We start from the raw sequence: 17780 nt of genomic DNA, 5'->3' as shown, positions 1-17780 counted from the left end.
GAGAAATCTCATTGTAAATATAATTTTTACTAAATATATATAAAAAAAAAAAAAAAAAAAAAAAAATTCAAAATTAAATAGATTCGTTTGATTTCGAAATGAAGAATCAAAATTCCGACGGAAAAAAACAATAAATTTTTAGAATGAGCATTACTATTTGGCACTACTAAACTCTGACCACGAAGAACCTTTATAAAAAGAGGAATTTAACAAATAATCGCAAATTAGAGCATCTGATTAATTAGAGAATTGCCTTTATTAATATGGACAATTCTCTATATTAGGTCTTTGTTGATAAAGCGGACTGATTAATTAGAGAATTGCCTTTATTAATATGGACAATTCTCTATATTAGGTCTTTGTTGATAAAGCGGACTGATTAATTAGAGAATTGCCGTTATTAATATGGACAATTCTCTATATTATGTCTTTATTAATAAAGCGGATGTAATTTTTGTTTGACATTTGCTAAATGTCTAACAGCAAATGTTTGACATTTGCTAAATGTCAAACAAAAAAAGATTAATTTTCTAGTCTTCCCCCCCCCCAAAAAAAAGTAGGGAATAATTTGTTTTTTAACCTGCATTTGTTCAATATTCAAGCTTTCCATTGCCTCAAAGATTACAAGTGCCATAAATCGAAGCTGATTCAAGATTGGCACTTTGAAGTATGTCTGCCTCATTTGTATCGATAATTTTATTCCTGCTAATAATATGTATAGGCTTCCATATATATTAGTACACTGGGACACATTTTATCTGGTAAATTTATAAAATTAATACTTTTAAGAACATGTATATATATGAAGACAACTCAGTTATTGAAGAATGAGACTGCTTTACCTTGGCGCTTTATTGTAAGTGTTGTGAGGGTGCCATCTCTCGTGGACAGACGGACGGTCGGCTCAATCTGTTGGTTTCGATGTCTGGAATGCTACCTGGTCCTTGTCCACCACGCCGCCACCAGCGCTGCCAGCAGCGTTGGCAACGCAGGCCTACCGGGGGCACCCCCCGATCTGTGCTGGCCCCTCCTTGAGGCGTTCTTCCGCAGCTGGGCTGGGGTGAGGGGATAACACTCCGGGTCGTCGGAGATCTTCCCCGGGTCCAGGTGCTGCGGACAGTAGCATCTGTTAGGCGGGCCGTATGAGGAATCGCCCTGGATGCTGTCGAGGTCCGGAATGTCCGGATCTGAAAAGACCAAAAAAATAAAAACTTGTTAGAAAAATTCAATTCAAAAGGTAATTTTTCCTTAGAAATCATAAAATATCAAATGCTTTCAAAAGGCCAAAGCGTTCGATTAACGCTTAAGATAGTTAATGTATATTATATTTTATACGAATATCGGTGTTCGAAAAGTTAGAAATCGTAAATTTGATGGCAGCTGACTTTACGTTTGAGCCATTGTTTCAAATGCCATTATTCATTGTTTGGACCACGGAATACAATGACTGAACGGTCGATTATTTGAAGCGAATAGCATGGAATGATGAGCACCCTGCTGGGGTAGTCTAAGAATCTGACACCAACTCCATAAAGCCATGGATGCAATGAACCTGGTTAGAACTGCATATTTTCTCCTTTTGAGAACTTTGGTGCGTATAAATGGCACATTACCATTCATCTAGGTATGTAGACTTGCTGAGCGACCACTTATAGCCCTTCAAATTGTCTAAGAAAGACTAGTACATTTGGGGATGGAAATGTACTAGTCTTTCTTAGACAACCTTAGTCTTTCTAGTCATTTCCAACCAGTGGAATGTGATTGCCTACCCGGTGGTATCCAGCCAAGATCTGTGACAAGAAAAGACTAGTACATATTGTTTACACATATGGTACCCAGCATCTTTGATTGAATTATGGAAAATTCTGGAAGACATTTTTCAGGCCACGCAACTGAAAATCTACTTACATTTACCTCATCCAGTAGCAGCCGTTATGAAAATAAAAAAAGCACCAACACGTTACTAATTGGATATCTAATATTTCAATGGTACTTCAGTGTATATACGTGAATTTTATCTCTCCAGCAGAGCTTACGTAAAATTGAAATGATGTTAGAAATAATCCATGTATTTCCATTGGCTGCTATATAATGCTGCTTAATTTAAATTATAAAAGGATTCCAATTAGCTGAAATATCTGAGGCTTCGAATCACCAGAAATTTAAAACATCCCGACACCAACATTGATTTTGTCATGTAATTAAGCACGTATCTAATATAATGCAAGAACTTTATTTCTTCGTTTACGCCATTCCATTTCGATAAGAATTATATATTTATTTTTTTAAACTTCTGCAGAGTAAAAATGCAAAACGTACTTTTTACTTCCTTATACCGAGAAAAGGAAGTATTGTAATCGCAGAAAATGTCGTATACCGCATTTCAACGAAAATACCCATTTGAACCTCTCTCGAAATCATTTGAACGATGCTTTTACTTGACATCTGTATGTACGAATAGAATAAAGGACTGTTTCTATTAAAAAGGATTGTAAATTGGATTTAAATGGATTCTGAGAGATTTTTTTTACGTCTGTACGTCCGTCCGTATGTAACTCATGAACGCCTAACTCAAGAACGAGTAGAAAGTTGAAATTCTGTATATGAGACTGCTATAATGTATATGGCACTGTATTTATAATGTATATGGGACTGTAGCTGTCCGCCTCGTTTCAATCGGTTACACCAATTATATTTATATAAACCAATAATTTATAATTAGAAAACTTTTTATATGCCATCTCCAAGGTCCCCACTCTGTTGCCTCGTTCGGTGAGCTCAGGTTTTATTCTTATATACTAGTAAATAGTGCATTTTGCTTAAAAGTAATTGAATTTTCTTGTTTTTATGTTTCGGTTAAGGTTTTTATGCCTTTAGTTAATCTGCATGCATTACTTGTAGAATTATCAACAGTTTAAAAGTGGCGAGTTAAGCTTAAGGAACCACCATTTGTTTACATTTGAAACTCGGTACAATAGAATAGTAGTAGCAGTAGTAGTAACGGAGGACGTGGGCACCATCCCTCTACCATTACGGTTAATCGGTTCTGCCCACGTCCCCCCTTATCTAGTATTTATTAATAAATCAAAGTTTTTTACATTGCCATATAGTGTGCCATATAAAAAAAATAAAAATAAAAATCTTAAAGTAGTACTTTATAGTCCTTCATGAAGTGTATCTTTGTAAGTAATTCTTTATAAAATGTCGAAATTTGTCCTTAGTAAAAAACGTTTGAAACTTATTCCCTCGTTCTTCTTCAAGAAGTTCTCTTTCGTTCTTCTTCTTTTCTTCGTTCTTCTTCTTTTCTTCGTTCTTCTCTTTCCTTTAATCTTCCTTTCATTTAATCTTCCTTCTATCTTAATTTCTTTCCTCCATTTTACATGTATTTTCTTCCTAAATATCCTTTATCTTTTTACTTAATATAGCGAATAAGAAATCTATCTTTATGAATTACTTGTTAACATATTCTTTCCATCTTCTACAGAAAAATTTTCTTTTTCTTTTTAAAACCTTTATTTGTAATTTTATACCTTTTCCCTTTAAAATCTTTTTCCTTTGAAGCCTCCTTCTTCTGCCTTTCCATAAACGATTAAGTAGTCCTTCATTAGCTAGGTAATTAGGTAGAATAGAATAGTAAGTTAGGTAAGTTTTTGCACTTTCAGTGTCTTCTCCCCGAGTGGGAGCAACGAATAATCTGACTTCAAACTGCCTTCGAATTCGGCCAGCTAATAAAGCTAGCCGAATTGCTTGTTTTTGCTAGAAACTTTTAATTTTAACTGTAAAAAAAAAATTACAACTGTTTTAACTGTATTTGGTGTTTTATGTTCTCCTGTATTTTGCAATTTTTAATGAAGATATTTTAAGTTTTTATGTATTTTTGCTTTGCCGTGAAGAGAGAACTGAATCAATTGAATGAGAAATCTATGAATTCTCTAATGAAATTCGAGGAAATAACTTTAAATGAAATGCAGCAAAAAAATTTATATAATTTAATAGGCCATTCAAGGAAATCCATATCAGATTTTTTGTTTTCCCGAAACATTACATGATGAATTTGTACCCTATTTGCCTAAACATACTACGCTTTTTGTGTCAACTGAAATAAGCCAATTAAATTTTATTTTATTTAGGGAAATTTTAAAACTAAATATATACTTACTTACCTTGATTTCATTTCTGCAGTATTAAAATCAAGCAAAGTATTATTTTCTTATTTAAGCAAAGTAATATAATTAACAGCATAATATATATAATTAAATTTTTATTTTAACATTTTTGAAGAAAACTGAATGGCGAAGGAATTGGAGTAGCATCAACCTATTTTATTTATCTATTTTTAGAAAAGAAACATTTGTTAAGTAACAAATGAAAAGCAAATAATGAACAAGAGACACACATGCAATACATAACTGCGCTTTTCTTTTTGTGTGTGTGTATAATGCATTGCGATAAGGTTATTATTTAAAAAAACGTTCATTTCTCAAAAATTATAAATACTGAAAAATTAATGAATGAGTGACATTAAAAAACTGTTATTCGAATTATGTGAAAAAAAAAACTGTTACTCGAAATAAGTGTATCAAGATTGTGAAATAATTATGCTGTATCAAGATTGTGAAATAATCTTGATACAGCATAATAAATCTGTATTTTTTATCTGGCTGAGACTGAGAACGAGTAAGATTACCCGATAACGGAACTTAAATTCAGAAACAATCATAAGTTTCACAATAATGCCCTTTTTAATACCTTTTCGTTTCACGAAGGTGGTTGTACAGTTCGATATCATTGCGTGTAACGGTTTTTGTTTTGGGTTGAAAGTTCTTTCAACATTTTGTCACGTCGTCCGTGTCCAGTACTCAAATCAGTTTTCGTGAAGTAAGGAATATAACTCGGCGTCCGTGATGTAATACTGTATAATATTTGTCACATTCTTGCCACTAGGTGGCGGGCATCTCTTCCTTTACTTTTGCTGTAATTAAGTTCTTAGAAGCAGTCGAGATTGGAACCGCTCGGAGGATCGTAAAGACTCAGAACTAAAAATGTACTGTCTTAAAATAATTATCACCTACCTTGTAAATAGTGTATATTAGCTTTTCTTTTCAATAAATAATTAAAAGACAAGATGGCCTGCTAATTGTAATAGAAACTCTTACTGGAAAACGTGATTATTAGAAGCCTGGCGTCGAGAACACTGAAGATGCAGCAGGTAAGGAATTTTACATTAATTTTATTGTAAATAGAAGAACCTGATGCAACATTTTTATGGCGCCCGAACAGGGATGCCAGGTTTTTTGAAAAGTTCTAATAAAGTGAATTCAAAAGCTGAATATTAAAATTGAAGATTTTAATACTTGTTCTTGAAGTATTCAGCAGAAGAATAATTTTGTTTTCTAAGTAAGAGTTAAATATTTGCTTTTCATGAGACGTATATTTTTTGTGTAAGTGTTTGAATCTAAGAAAGATAATGGCTGAAGTAGATAAATTAAAAAAGAAAAGAAGTATCTTAAGAACTGCCGTTACAAAACTATTTAAGAAAATCGAAAGTGAATTAAATAAATCTGAATGTAGTATTAATGAGCTGGAAGAATTGTTAGAACAGCTTAATGCTAAAACCGAAACGCTATCTAATGCCGATGTGGAAGTTGAACCAATTCTGAGTGTAGATGAATTCGAAAATGAATTCGAAATTACAGAACAATATCGTGAGAAGATAACGTTATGGAAATTTAGGCTTAAGAAACGGATTAAGGAACTTAATCATGACTTAAATGCACCGAACACACAGCAAAATATAAAAGATACACCTAATGTTAAATTACCAAAACTTTCGATTCCCGTATTTTATGGGAACAGTAGTCAATGGCTTACTTTTTGGAATAGTTGTGAGTCCTCAATACATAATAACGAATCATTGAACAAAGTAGACAAATTTAATTACCTGAAAGCATATTTAGGAGGAACAGCTGCTAGCTGCGTTCAAGGATTTCCGTTATCGCCAAAACATTATGATTCAGCAATTCAAATCTTACACGACCGTTTTGGAAGGAGAGACATTCTTATTAATGCGCACATGAATAATTTGCTGAATATTGAATCATTAAAAAATGCGAATGACATAAAAACATTTCGTAACTTGTATAATAAAGTACAAACACAGATTAGATGTCTCGAAGCGTTAGATGTTGTATCGGAATCTTACAGCGCTTTGCTGTGTCCGATGATTTTGAAGTTATTGCCTTCAGAATTAACGCTTGAATTTCATAGAACACAAAATGTTGGCACAGATTATAACATAAAAGATTTAATGTCATTTTTACACGCAGAACTTTCATCCCGCGAACGCACAAGGTCAACGGTTTCGCAACAGCAAAAAGTATCCGATCGGCGACAGTCTTCTTTCCCCCCTGCAACGAAAAGCGCATATGGTTTCTCAAATAGACATAATAAACCAAAGATTCCGACCGCTACAGATTTGTTTACAAAATCTGAATGCAGGGAGGAAGATATGAACTGCGTATTCTGTAATCAATTCCACAAGATTCATGACTGTAGTTTCGTTTCCGGCTTATCATTACAAGAAAAAAGGGACATTTTAAAAAGAAAATGTGCTTGCTATAAATGCCTAAAATTACACCATTTGGCTCAAAACTGCAGAACAAAAATAACTTGTTCTATTTGTAAAAAACAACATGCAACTATTATGTGTAATAAACAAAATCCTTCTGTCGAAGTTTCGGAAATTAAAAAAGACAAACAGATAGAAAATAAAGTACTTTCAAATCAAGCAGGATGTTCAGAAGTATATTTGCAAACTTTAGTTGTTCGCATATATGGAAGAGGGAATAACCAATTTGTTCGAGCGATAATTGACACCGGAAGTCAAAACTCATACATAAGCAGGTATGCAGCAGAAAGGTTACAATTAAGAAGCTTAGGTGAACAAAGTGTAACCCACGGACTTTTCGGTGGCATAGAAGTTTCGGAAAAACAGGAACGTTATAGAATAAAATTGGGTAGCGTAGATAAACGGTATAATTGCGAAATCAATGTATTGGATGAAAGAAAAATATGTTCTTCGGTCCCTAAAATCAAAAATATACACTGGATTAGGGAACTTAGAAGAAGAGGAATTTACGTCAGTGATGTCTTTGAAAATTGCAGATTATTTCAGGAGAACCCCCAAGAGATTCATTTGTTGTTAGGGGCAGATGTTGCTGCAAATTTATTTACAGGTAAAATCGAAGTTCTTCCTTGGGGAAGATTAGTTGCTGTAAGTACAAGACTTGGGTGGACAGTCATGGGGAAAGCGAACACTGACAATTATGAAATAGAAAATTCCTTTTCCACGCTTTCGTTATCTTTACATATTTCTGATGCCACGTTGTCAGAACTGTGGAGGCTTGATGTTATCGGAATAACAGATCCAGTTACAAAAAAGGCTAGAGAGGAAAGGGATTTGCAAGCAAAATTGCAATTCGAAAATTCTGTATCTCTAAACGAAGAAGGGTGTTATGAAGTCGCACTTCCGTGGGCGGAGAATCATGTACCACTCTCCACCCACAAGGATTTAGCGTTGAAACGTCTACAATCTACCACCCAGAAACTTTTATCTCAAAATTTATTTTCTTCATACAATGCAGTTTTTAATGACTGGTGTAACTTAGGAGTGATCGAAGAAGTTAAAGAAAATATTGCGGTTGACTATGGACATTATTTACCGCATAGACCGGTGATCAAAGAAAATAGCTCAACACCAATTCGACCGGTGTTTGATGCGTCTGCGAGGAAACAATCGTCTCCTTCTCTAAATCAGTGTTTGAAGTGTGGACCAAATTTGATAGAACTAATTCCATCTCTTTTGTTGAGATTTCGGGAAGGCAAGTTTGCTGCTATAGCAGACATTGAAAAGGCTTTCTTACAGATCAGTGTAAGGCCTCAAGATAGAGACTGGCTTCGGTTTTTCTGGTGGAATGATGTGGAAGAAAGGAAAACGAAAATATTTCGTCATACTAGGGTAGTATTTGGGGTTAAGAGTAGTCCTTTCCTTTTGGCAGCTGTTATAGAATTCCATCTACAAAAGTACATGAAAAATTCTTCATATGATACGGAGATAATAGCTAAACTCTTGCGTAGCTTCTACGTAGATAACGTTGTTGCCAGTTTTGACAAAGAATCCGAGATGATTCAGTTCATCGAAAAATCTCGAGAAATAATGAATGAAGGAAAGTTTAATCTTCGAGGTTGGTTACATAATGAAGATAACCTGAAACAGGAAACTATTTCACCCGTATTGGGTCTGTTATGGAACTGTCAGAAAGATAATTTAACTTTGAATCTGAATTGGCTAGAAGATTTTGAAATGGGTATAATAACGAAGAGAACAATTCTCGCTGTAACACACAAAATATTTGATCCTATTGGTATTGTGAGTCCTGTTCTCTTGTATCCTAAAGTATTGTTGCAGAACCTGTGGAAAACAGGAATTTCTTGGGATACTGAAGTCGACGAGAGTACAAAACAAAATTTTGTGAATTGGTATAAAAGCCTTTTTCTCTTAAAAGAAATATCCCTCCTACGTTGGATACATTCCAGCAAGGACAATAGGAAGTTCTGCAGCATTCACACATTATGTGATGCCAGTAGTAATGCGTATGCTGCTGCAGTTTTCTTGAGAACTGTGACGAATTCTGGAGTTGAAGTTCATCTGTTGGCATCGAAGTCTAGAGTAGCTCCCGTAAAATCTATTACGATCCCTCGTCTGGAATTGATAGCTGCCACGATAGGTGCCAGACTATGCTCTTCTGTTTTAAATGGTTTACAATGGCAAAATATGGAAACGCATTTTTGGACGGATTCTACAACAGTTTTGACATGGATTCAAAGGGAAGAGATTGTCTGGGCTGTCTTTGTGGAAAACAGAGTCAGGGAAATTAGGAAACTGACGGATCCAAAAACGTGGAAACATATTGCTGGAACAAAAAATCCAGCTGACCTCCCATCAAGAGGTTGCACCGCTAAACAACTTTTAGTAGTTAGATGGTGGGAGGGCTACGACTGGCTGAAGAAAAATCAGGAAGAATGGCCTAGACAAAGGGAAATACCGGATATGGAAATAGTAAATTCAGAAAAAAGGAAATCAGTCATTTCTGCACTAAATACGCAAAGGGTAGAACATTTTTTTGAGAAATATTCATCTTACCATAAAATGTTAAGAATAACTGCTTGGATATGCAGATTTATCAACAACTGCAGAAGACCAGATTCTAAACAATCAGGAGAACTCACGGTCCCTGAAATAGAAACTGTAGAAGAAGAAAATTTTCTCTGTCCAATTGTATTGCCCTCAAATCATGACTTAGTTCATAGGTTAATTTTAGATTACCATTTGCGACTATCCCACGCTGGTGTGCAATTCGTACTAGCCAATATTCGACAGAAATTCTGGGTCCTGAGAGGAAGAAAAACAGTACGTAAAGTTCTTTTGAAGTGTGTTCGCTGTAGAAGATATAGCGCAAAGAATATAGAGACTGTTCCAGCACCTCTTCCTGAAGATCGAGTTCGAGATGCTCTGGTGTTTGAAGTGACCGGAGTCGATGTAGCCGGTCCTCTTTATTTACGAAAAGGAAAAAAGGCATGGATCTTGCTCTTTACTTGCGCGGTCTATCGCGCGATACATCTTGAGCTGATAGAAAGTTTATCAACAAATGCGTTCATCTTAGGATTAAGGAGATTTATTGCCAGAAGAGGTCGTCCAGGTATTATTTACAGCGACAATGGCACTAATTTCGTTGGAACTGAAAATCTTTTAAGATCGATAGATTGGAAAGAAATAGAATGTAATTCAACTAGTATGAGAATACAGTGGAAGTTTAATCCCCCAACTGCTTCATGGTGGGGCGGTTGGTGGGAGAGGTTGGTACAAACAGTCAAGAAGATGTTGAGAAATGTTCTCGGAAAGTCCTGTGTCTCTTACGAGGAAATGTTGACTATACTTTGTGATATCGAATCAGTGATTAACTCAAGACCCCTTACGTACCTTTCAGAAGATCCAAATGATCTTACGGCACTAACTCCTTCAATGTTTCTACAAGATGTGCAAGACGTCGGAGTGCCTGACTTAGACTACCTGGATACCATTAATCTGACAAAAAGATACAAGTTCTTGCAGAACTTAAGAGAACATTTTCGCAAAAGATTTCGTGATGAATATTTAGCTATCCTAGTGCAAAAACCATCTAAACGATCTACTCGGACTATCAACAAAAATGACTTGGTGTTTGTCGGCAGCGACAACAAGAAGAGAATAGATTGGCCAATAGGTCGTGTTGTAGAACTATATCCCGGGAAAGACAACGAAGTACGTGTTGTCAAAGTGAAAACTGCAACGGGTGAACTCCTAAGACCTGTGAAACGTATTTATCCTCTCGAACTTGATAGACCTAACTTGTTTAGTGACTTCACCATGAACATAAAAAACTCTGCGGATAAGTGTTACAGTGATATGAACTATCAAACTAGATATGGACGTAAAACTGTAAAACCTCTTACATATTTTTAAATTGCTATACTAATTTTTGTTTCTTTTCAGTATTTTAGAAATTTAATTGTCCTAACAGTAGTCAATTGGAACATGTTATCTGGATATGGTATGAATGTAATGCAGAAAATGTTTAGATGTGCAATCCTTCTTTGTAAGTATTAATTTTAGAGCATTAGTTACCTTTCATATTTGTGAAAGTTGTACTTGAATTTTTGTTTGATTATTATAAATTTTGTTTTGATTTTCCCATTTTATCGAGGTAAAATCAAAAGGTGGGAGGATGTCACATTCTTGCCACTAGGTGGCGGGCATCTCTTCCTTTACTTTTGCTGTAATTAAGTTCTTAGAAGCAGTCGAGATTGGAACCGCTCGGAGGAGCGTAAAGACTCAGAACTACAAATGTACTGTCTTAAAATAATTATCACCTACCTTGTAAATAGTGTATATTAGCTTTTCTTTTCAATAAATAATTAAAAGACAAGATGGCCTGCTAATTGTAATAGAAACTCTTACTGGAAAACGTGATTATTAGAAGCCTGGCGTCGAGAACACTGAAGATGCAGCAGGTAAGGAATTTTACATTAATTTTATTGTAAATAGAAGAACCTGATGCAACAATATTGATGCTTTCTTTAACAGGAAAAATGAATGTAATTTTTCCTGTTAAAGAAAGACACTACATCCTAAGCACTACATCCTAGCGATTCGGCAGCAAGTAGTCGCGTGGTTTTTTCGTAGTAGTCATTTTGCCCTTTTTAGATCATTTATTAACTTCTGGTAGGTAGTTTGGTTCTTCGAAACGAATAGGAAATGTATTTCATACTTTGCCGGTTTTTCATTTGGCATTGTATAGAATGCCTAGGAAATGTGAGATATATGTATCCTTTCATGCATTGCCCGCTAATTTTATGCATTCTATCGAATGCCGGATTCAGCATATGTATGGGAATTAACCCCTTAACCTACGATTTAGATTCGAAGATGTTGGGCCGAAACTGTATACAAGCTCGCGCAGCGTTCGGGACATTTGCACGACTTGCGTAACACGCTAATCCGGGCAAATCGTAAACATGACGAATTATGTAATTTTCGAAGAAAGTATAGGCGAATAATTATGGATGATACATCCGATGACGATCAACTACCAGAGTCCTGGCTTTGGAAAGAAATAAGAAATAGTCCAAAAATACGATGACTATACGATGACTCCTGGCATAAGAGAGGAAGCCTTATGTCAATTAGGAGGAAGTAGAGGAGAATTTGATATATTTAATCTAATATTTGATGACCTATTTTGGAACAATATTGTAACCTAAACGAATTAGTTTGCAGATCAAGTACGAGAAAATCCACATAGAACACGACTGTAAAAAGTGTAAAGTTCCGTTACATGTACCAGAATGCAGTGAAATGTATCATACCGTTACAGATTACTAATTTTGTATTTTGGAGTTTTGTATAAATAAACATTTTGTAATACTTGCGTCTACTACAATTATTGCATCAGACTGTAATTGCGTATCAAATATTCCACGTAATATTCACTTCTGGCCCGATCACCGTACGCGGGCTATGCCCGTGAAAGTTAGGTTTGGCCCGGCCATCGTACGCGGGCTATGCTCGTCATTGTAGAATGTAGATTAAGGGGTTAATAAAGCTTAAAACTGACTTCGATGGAGATTCGAGTTGAGCACATTTGACTGTAAAACTGTTTTTTCAGCAAATGTTACATGTCATTCGGGAAGCTTTTGCAAAGTTCGTCGATAAAACTGCATTGTTATTCGTGGACGAATTTGTAAGGATTGTGGCTGTAAGTAAATGAAACGTGTGGCAAATCCTCCAACAGACGTGTAAGCGACTTATGGCAATGTCCGATATGAAACGGAACTTAAGAAGGTTGTAAAAGGCCCTTTTATTTAAAATCAACATATATACGACTACCTGCCTGTAACATGTATACGACTACATACTTTCCGAATATATAGAATCAATCTCTTGAGACAGACTTTTGTTTAAATGAATTTGACATCTCTTTAAAAACTGCCATGAGTATATTACCTTTTTTATTAATCCCATTAAGGAAAGAATTAAGCATATAAATTAATTATTAATTATAATTTAACGTATAAATAAATCTTTAATTAAAAAACAAATTTAGTTTATTTGGCTCAGGGGAGAGAACGAGCAATTAGAGCCACTGGAGTTTCTGCTGTACCTTCTTATTTTGATTTTACATCGACTTTATTTTTGTCACTACAAGAAACTTAGTTTTGTATATTGCAGAAGAAAATAAACAGAAAAGAAGAGATTTAGTTATAGTTAAAAAATAACAGAATTTAACTTTCAAAAGATGAAATAAGGAGAAAAAGTTGAGTGAAAAATTTAAAATGTTCTTAGCAATTCAGAAATGTCTTTCTTCCACCATTCGGGGCTTTAAGTCTGGCATTGCCGTTAAGGTTTTGCTTTTTTAAGAGCAGAGCTTAAATTGTGCCGGCTCCGATATTTCTTAGTTTTGGGAATAAACCATAATTCTAACTGGAACGCACCGGAGCCCTAAATAAGAAGGTTCCGGCACTTCTTTTATATAACCGAACAACAATTTCAGTAGAAATTTGATCTCGAAAATTTTATTTTATATGCAATGAAATTATATTAAAAATCGCTTGTTAAATTTTAGTTTATCTCTCTTACATTTAACTTTAACTATTTAATTACTTTAATTATTAATAATTTTAATAAATAAAATATGAAAGCTTTCAGATTTTACATTTCACCCAAAAGGAAGGTTTTTTTTTAACGTTTTCTGTATTACTTTTATTTACTAAATATCATTTTCTTCGCACTTAAACCATAAAATTCAATTCAACGGCAATATCGCAGAACAATTTTAAAATGAGCTTATCTTTAGAATTTCTGATACACAGTCTCGCACGCTTAGGATTAATTTTATTTATTTATTTATTTTTGTACAGTGTTGCCATTGCTCGCCTTGAAATCGCTGAGTTTGTTAATCAAAAATTCGTTGAAGTTTTACAAAATATGAAATAGATAAGAAAACAAACTCGAAATTCCAAATTAGGGTTTCCAGATGCCCCTATTCAGGTGGAAACTTACATTATTCAAAATTGGATGGTTCTAGGTACCGTCGTTTTATCAGAATGCGAGAAATATACATACATTTATGCAGATTCTTCATCATTTAATTTCTTTAAATATAGCACAGGGCTCTAATATTTGGTGGCAACAATTTGCAATCAAAGCAAAATGCCAAATCGAAATTAATAGCCTTTTGGGCTAATAATTAATTTTTATTTAATTAAATAATAATTATTTATTTAATAATAACCGATAAATATTAATTATTAATATTAATTAAATAATTATTAATTTGATAAGAATTAACTATTTAATTTTAAAATTATCAGTGATTTTAATAGTTATTTTATTTATCTATTTACTTTTGTTGCTTTGCTGACGATCTTCTATAGAGCTCCGGCATTTCTAATTTTAGAAATTAAGCCCTAGTTAAGAGAATTCAATTAGTTTTGTCTGAATTTATTTTCTAAGGAGTCATTTTCTGTTTTAATGTTCTGTTTCACAGATTTTATTTTCTTAAAATGAAAGTCCTCTTTATATAACAAAGATTAAAAGTTTAAAATTAGAGTCCTCTTTATATATAGGTCTTAAACCTTGTAATTTTAAACGTAACGTTTAATACGCATGAAAGTATTAATAACATTACATTAGTAATTATTTATTGCCATTATAATTTAGCTATTAGTAATCATTTTAATTTATTCAACGGTACGTTACAAATATATGTTCTAATAAGAAAAGTTGCCCGTTATTATCTGGACCCTTATGAAATTTTTACCTCTCATATAAAAACATATACGTATTGATATGTACGTACGACTTGATAGGTAGTGTTGTGTAATGCATAAATTAATGCAAATTGAAGTAATTTGAAATTCTTTAGCGTGCCAGCGAAATTTAAAGCGTAACAACAGAAATATCGATCTAAAACACGATAGTATCAAGAGATGACACTCCGTTAATGTATAATTATCCGTTAGATGGCGCCACAAGGAATTTACTTCGTTTTCTCTATGACCTTGCACAGATAAAATAGCTAGGACGTTTCTGATAAATGAAAGATCAGAAGGTGAAAATGCGAATGGAATTAGAAACATTTAATTGAAAATTATAACGTAATATTTCTCACAAAATTTAAATATCTGATTCTAATCTGAATATAAAGGTACACAAATGCGCCATCATGGTTGAATCGAGACCGACGAATTTTCTCGGAAGAATAGCAGGATTGATTTTGGAGCAAGAGTATAATGTAGTTAAACCTCAAGAATTGTTGTCTAACGCACAATAACAAAGAATCCACATTATTTTATGAATGGAATTCTTTTATCCAGGAAATGACGAATTCATGATAACAAAAAACGTAAAAGGTCTGAAATAAAAAAGGATTTTTGAATAGTCATATACAGCCATAACAAATCTATAACCAAAAAGCATAACGTCGATTGAGATGTCGTATTGAAATATTATTTTATTAAATTCAAAATTTTAGCACTTTTACAAAAGGTAGTTTGAGACTAATGCTTTTAAATTACTTTTGTAGTTCAGAAACATTAGCTTCAAACTGCCACTTTTAGAAGTGTTTTTCTTTGGCTAAGTTGGCTTATTTGAGCCTGCGAAAGCCAAAATGGCTATCTGATTAAAAAAACGGCGCCTTTCTGACAAGTAAACCTTCTCTCCTTTGATACCTGTTTTCTGGAAACCCATATATTTTCTGAACGCTTATTTCACAAGTAGAAAATCTGTGAAGTCTTAGGGGCGGAGGGACAAGGTTTAAGGGCTATAGAACCCACAAAGTATCATTGACTTGTGTATAGATGGACATATTTTCGTAATGGCGTCTCTATTTCTTGTATATTCCTGCACTGTCTGCTTCCGAAGTACCTAATGGTAAAATCCTACCAAAAAAAAAATAAATAAATAAATAAATAAATAAAAACAAAATCTGAAACGTTTCAGATTTTAAATTACGTCCAAAGGGGCGTTTTTTAACATTTTGTGTGTTACCTTTATTAAATATCATGTTCCTCGCACTTAAACCATAAGATCCAGTGCAACAGCAATATCGCAAAATAGTTTTAAAACGAGCATATCTTTAGAATTTCCGATACAGAGACTCACGCGCTGGAGATAAAAATGTTTTTTCTGCACAACGTTGCCATTGCTCGCTTTGAAATCCTTGAGTTTGTTAATCAAAAATTCGTCAAAGTTTTAAAAAATAGGAAATCGATCATAAAACAAATTTCAAATTTCAAATTTGGTCTTCCACATGCTCATATTCGTTGGAGGATTACGTTATTCAAAATTCGATGACTCTATGTACCGTTGTTTTATCACAATACGAGAAATATACATACATTTATGCAGATTTTTCATTATTTAATTTCTTCAAATATAATGCAGGACTCTAACATTTTGTGGCAACAGTTTGAAAAGTGAACCGACATTTATGAGTCCGACGCAAAATGCCAAAACGAAACTAATACTCCTTCGGGATTCAAATCCCTTTGGACTAAAAATGGTACCTGAAGGATTTACTGGTAAGATCCAGCCTCCAGATATTCATTTTTTCAGACACTACAAATGTTTTGTTTGTTACATAACGAGCACAATCATTATCGAGACACAGGAGCATATTTGGCATCGCGATAGTTTGATGCCCTACAGTCCTTTTCACTATATCAATTCAGCACTCCTTGTTTTAAGAACTTGATTAAGTGTGATTTTTATAAGAGCAGATACCTGGGCGACGAACCTGAAATATGGATTGCGCCAATGGATTACCGCTTCGATTCATTGACAAATAATGAGTGTGCAAAGTGTGAGGCTATCGCTTTGGTAAAATGTGCCCATTGTGAACTGTCTTTCTGCCCGTCTCACTGTTTATTTGATGAATTGCACATCCATTGTCTCTTGTAATAGATTTTGTTTGAAATCAATAACAAGTCACATTTTCAACATCCCAACGTATAATGTTTCTTTTCAACGAGTTGTTTCTTCCTTTATATTGAGATCGCCACTTTCTTACCATATTATTAGTTCATATAAACACGTGAGACGAGCATTTTAGCGACTTTTGGTGTCACGTTTCCATCAATTTTCTGATACTTTGTGTGCCCTATTGCTCCTAAACGTTTGCCGCTCTGCCACTAAGATTTCACAGTTCTTTTGCTTGTGACATAAGCTTTTAGAAAATATACGGTTTTCCGAAAACTGGTATCAAAGAAGAGAAGGTTTACTTGTGAGGGGAACTCGTTGGCAATCACGTTTCACATGGAGAAATCAACCATGCAGCCATTCCATTCCACTGGGTCTGAAAGCAATTCAGGTCAAACTACAGTATTCAGCTGTCTTAACCACTCGGCCACTGATAGGGTAAAAGCGTGCTCTTCTAACATAAAATGTATTAGTTAATGCAAAATATAGCTTATAGAAACTTATACCTTTCTTTAATATTCTTACGCTGTGTCGCAAAATTTTAGTTAAATGATATTTTGGGTAATTTTAACTGTCAGAGGATGAACATTAATATTTATCTTATTGGACGATAAAACAACATTTTGATTGACACTTTATGCTTAAGGGACGCTTACGAAAATTAAAGTTTTACTATTAAAAGGAACCACTTAGTGGTTCGCTACCTAACTGGTTCATTTCTTAAATCTCTCATTTCTAATCAACAAATTAAGAGATATTCCGTTACGCAGTTTAGTTTACGAGTATGCTGCAACCCTCCTGGCCGATAATAATCGGCCTCATGGTTAACCCAGCGCACCCGACGCAGACAAATAAAAATACAGTTAAAAGATAAAAACGAAAGATTAAATCACAGATTAAACAGATTAACACAGATTGTGTATCTTTAAAAATACACTCACACAACGCAAAATAAGGAAAATCTTAAGCATAATCGGTTAGAAAACCAAAAAGTAGTAAGACGTCACATAACTCACTCACCCAACACATAAACTCGTAAACAAAAGAAAAACTAAAGTATTTAAGGTCCTATTCCTATGATAGTCTTGATTCATTCACAATCCTCATAATTTCTGTTGCATAGCTGTTCAAGAATTTTCTGTTTTCAATTACATTCTGTTCATTTATTTTTCCAAATCTCGTCCTCACACTCTCGGTCAGTTTA

At 34.1% G+C, this 17780-nt stretch overlaps 1 protein-coding gene across 1 annotated transcript in view; it reads right to left on the bottom strand.

The window, feature by feature from the left end:
- Window positions 1-17780, bottom strand: part of Mid1 (calcium-permeable channel component Mid1) — a 171270-nt gene that overhangs the window by 3506 nt on the left and 149984 nt on the right. Inside the window, exon 3 of the mRNA XM_085823206.1 lies at window positions 843-1187. Coding sequence (XP_085679332.1) covers window positions 934-1187 — 254 coding nt within the window. The 3' untranslated portion in view covers window positions 843-933. The remainder of the gene's footprint in view (window positions 1-842; window positions 1188-17780) is intronic.

The sequence above is a fragment of the Stegodyphus dumicola genome, chromosome 9 (assembly GCF_044657685.1).
Source record: "Stegodyphus dumicola isolate Sdum_Otavi_A_Nest chromosome 9, ASM4465768v1".
NCBI classification, from domain to species: Eukaryota; Metazoa; Arthropoda; class Arachnida; order Araneae; family Eresidae; genus Stegodyphus; species Stegodyphus dumicola.
This window is presented reverse-complemented; position numbering and strand designations above follow the sequence as displayed.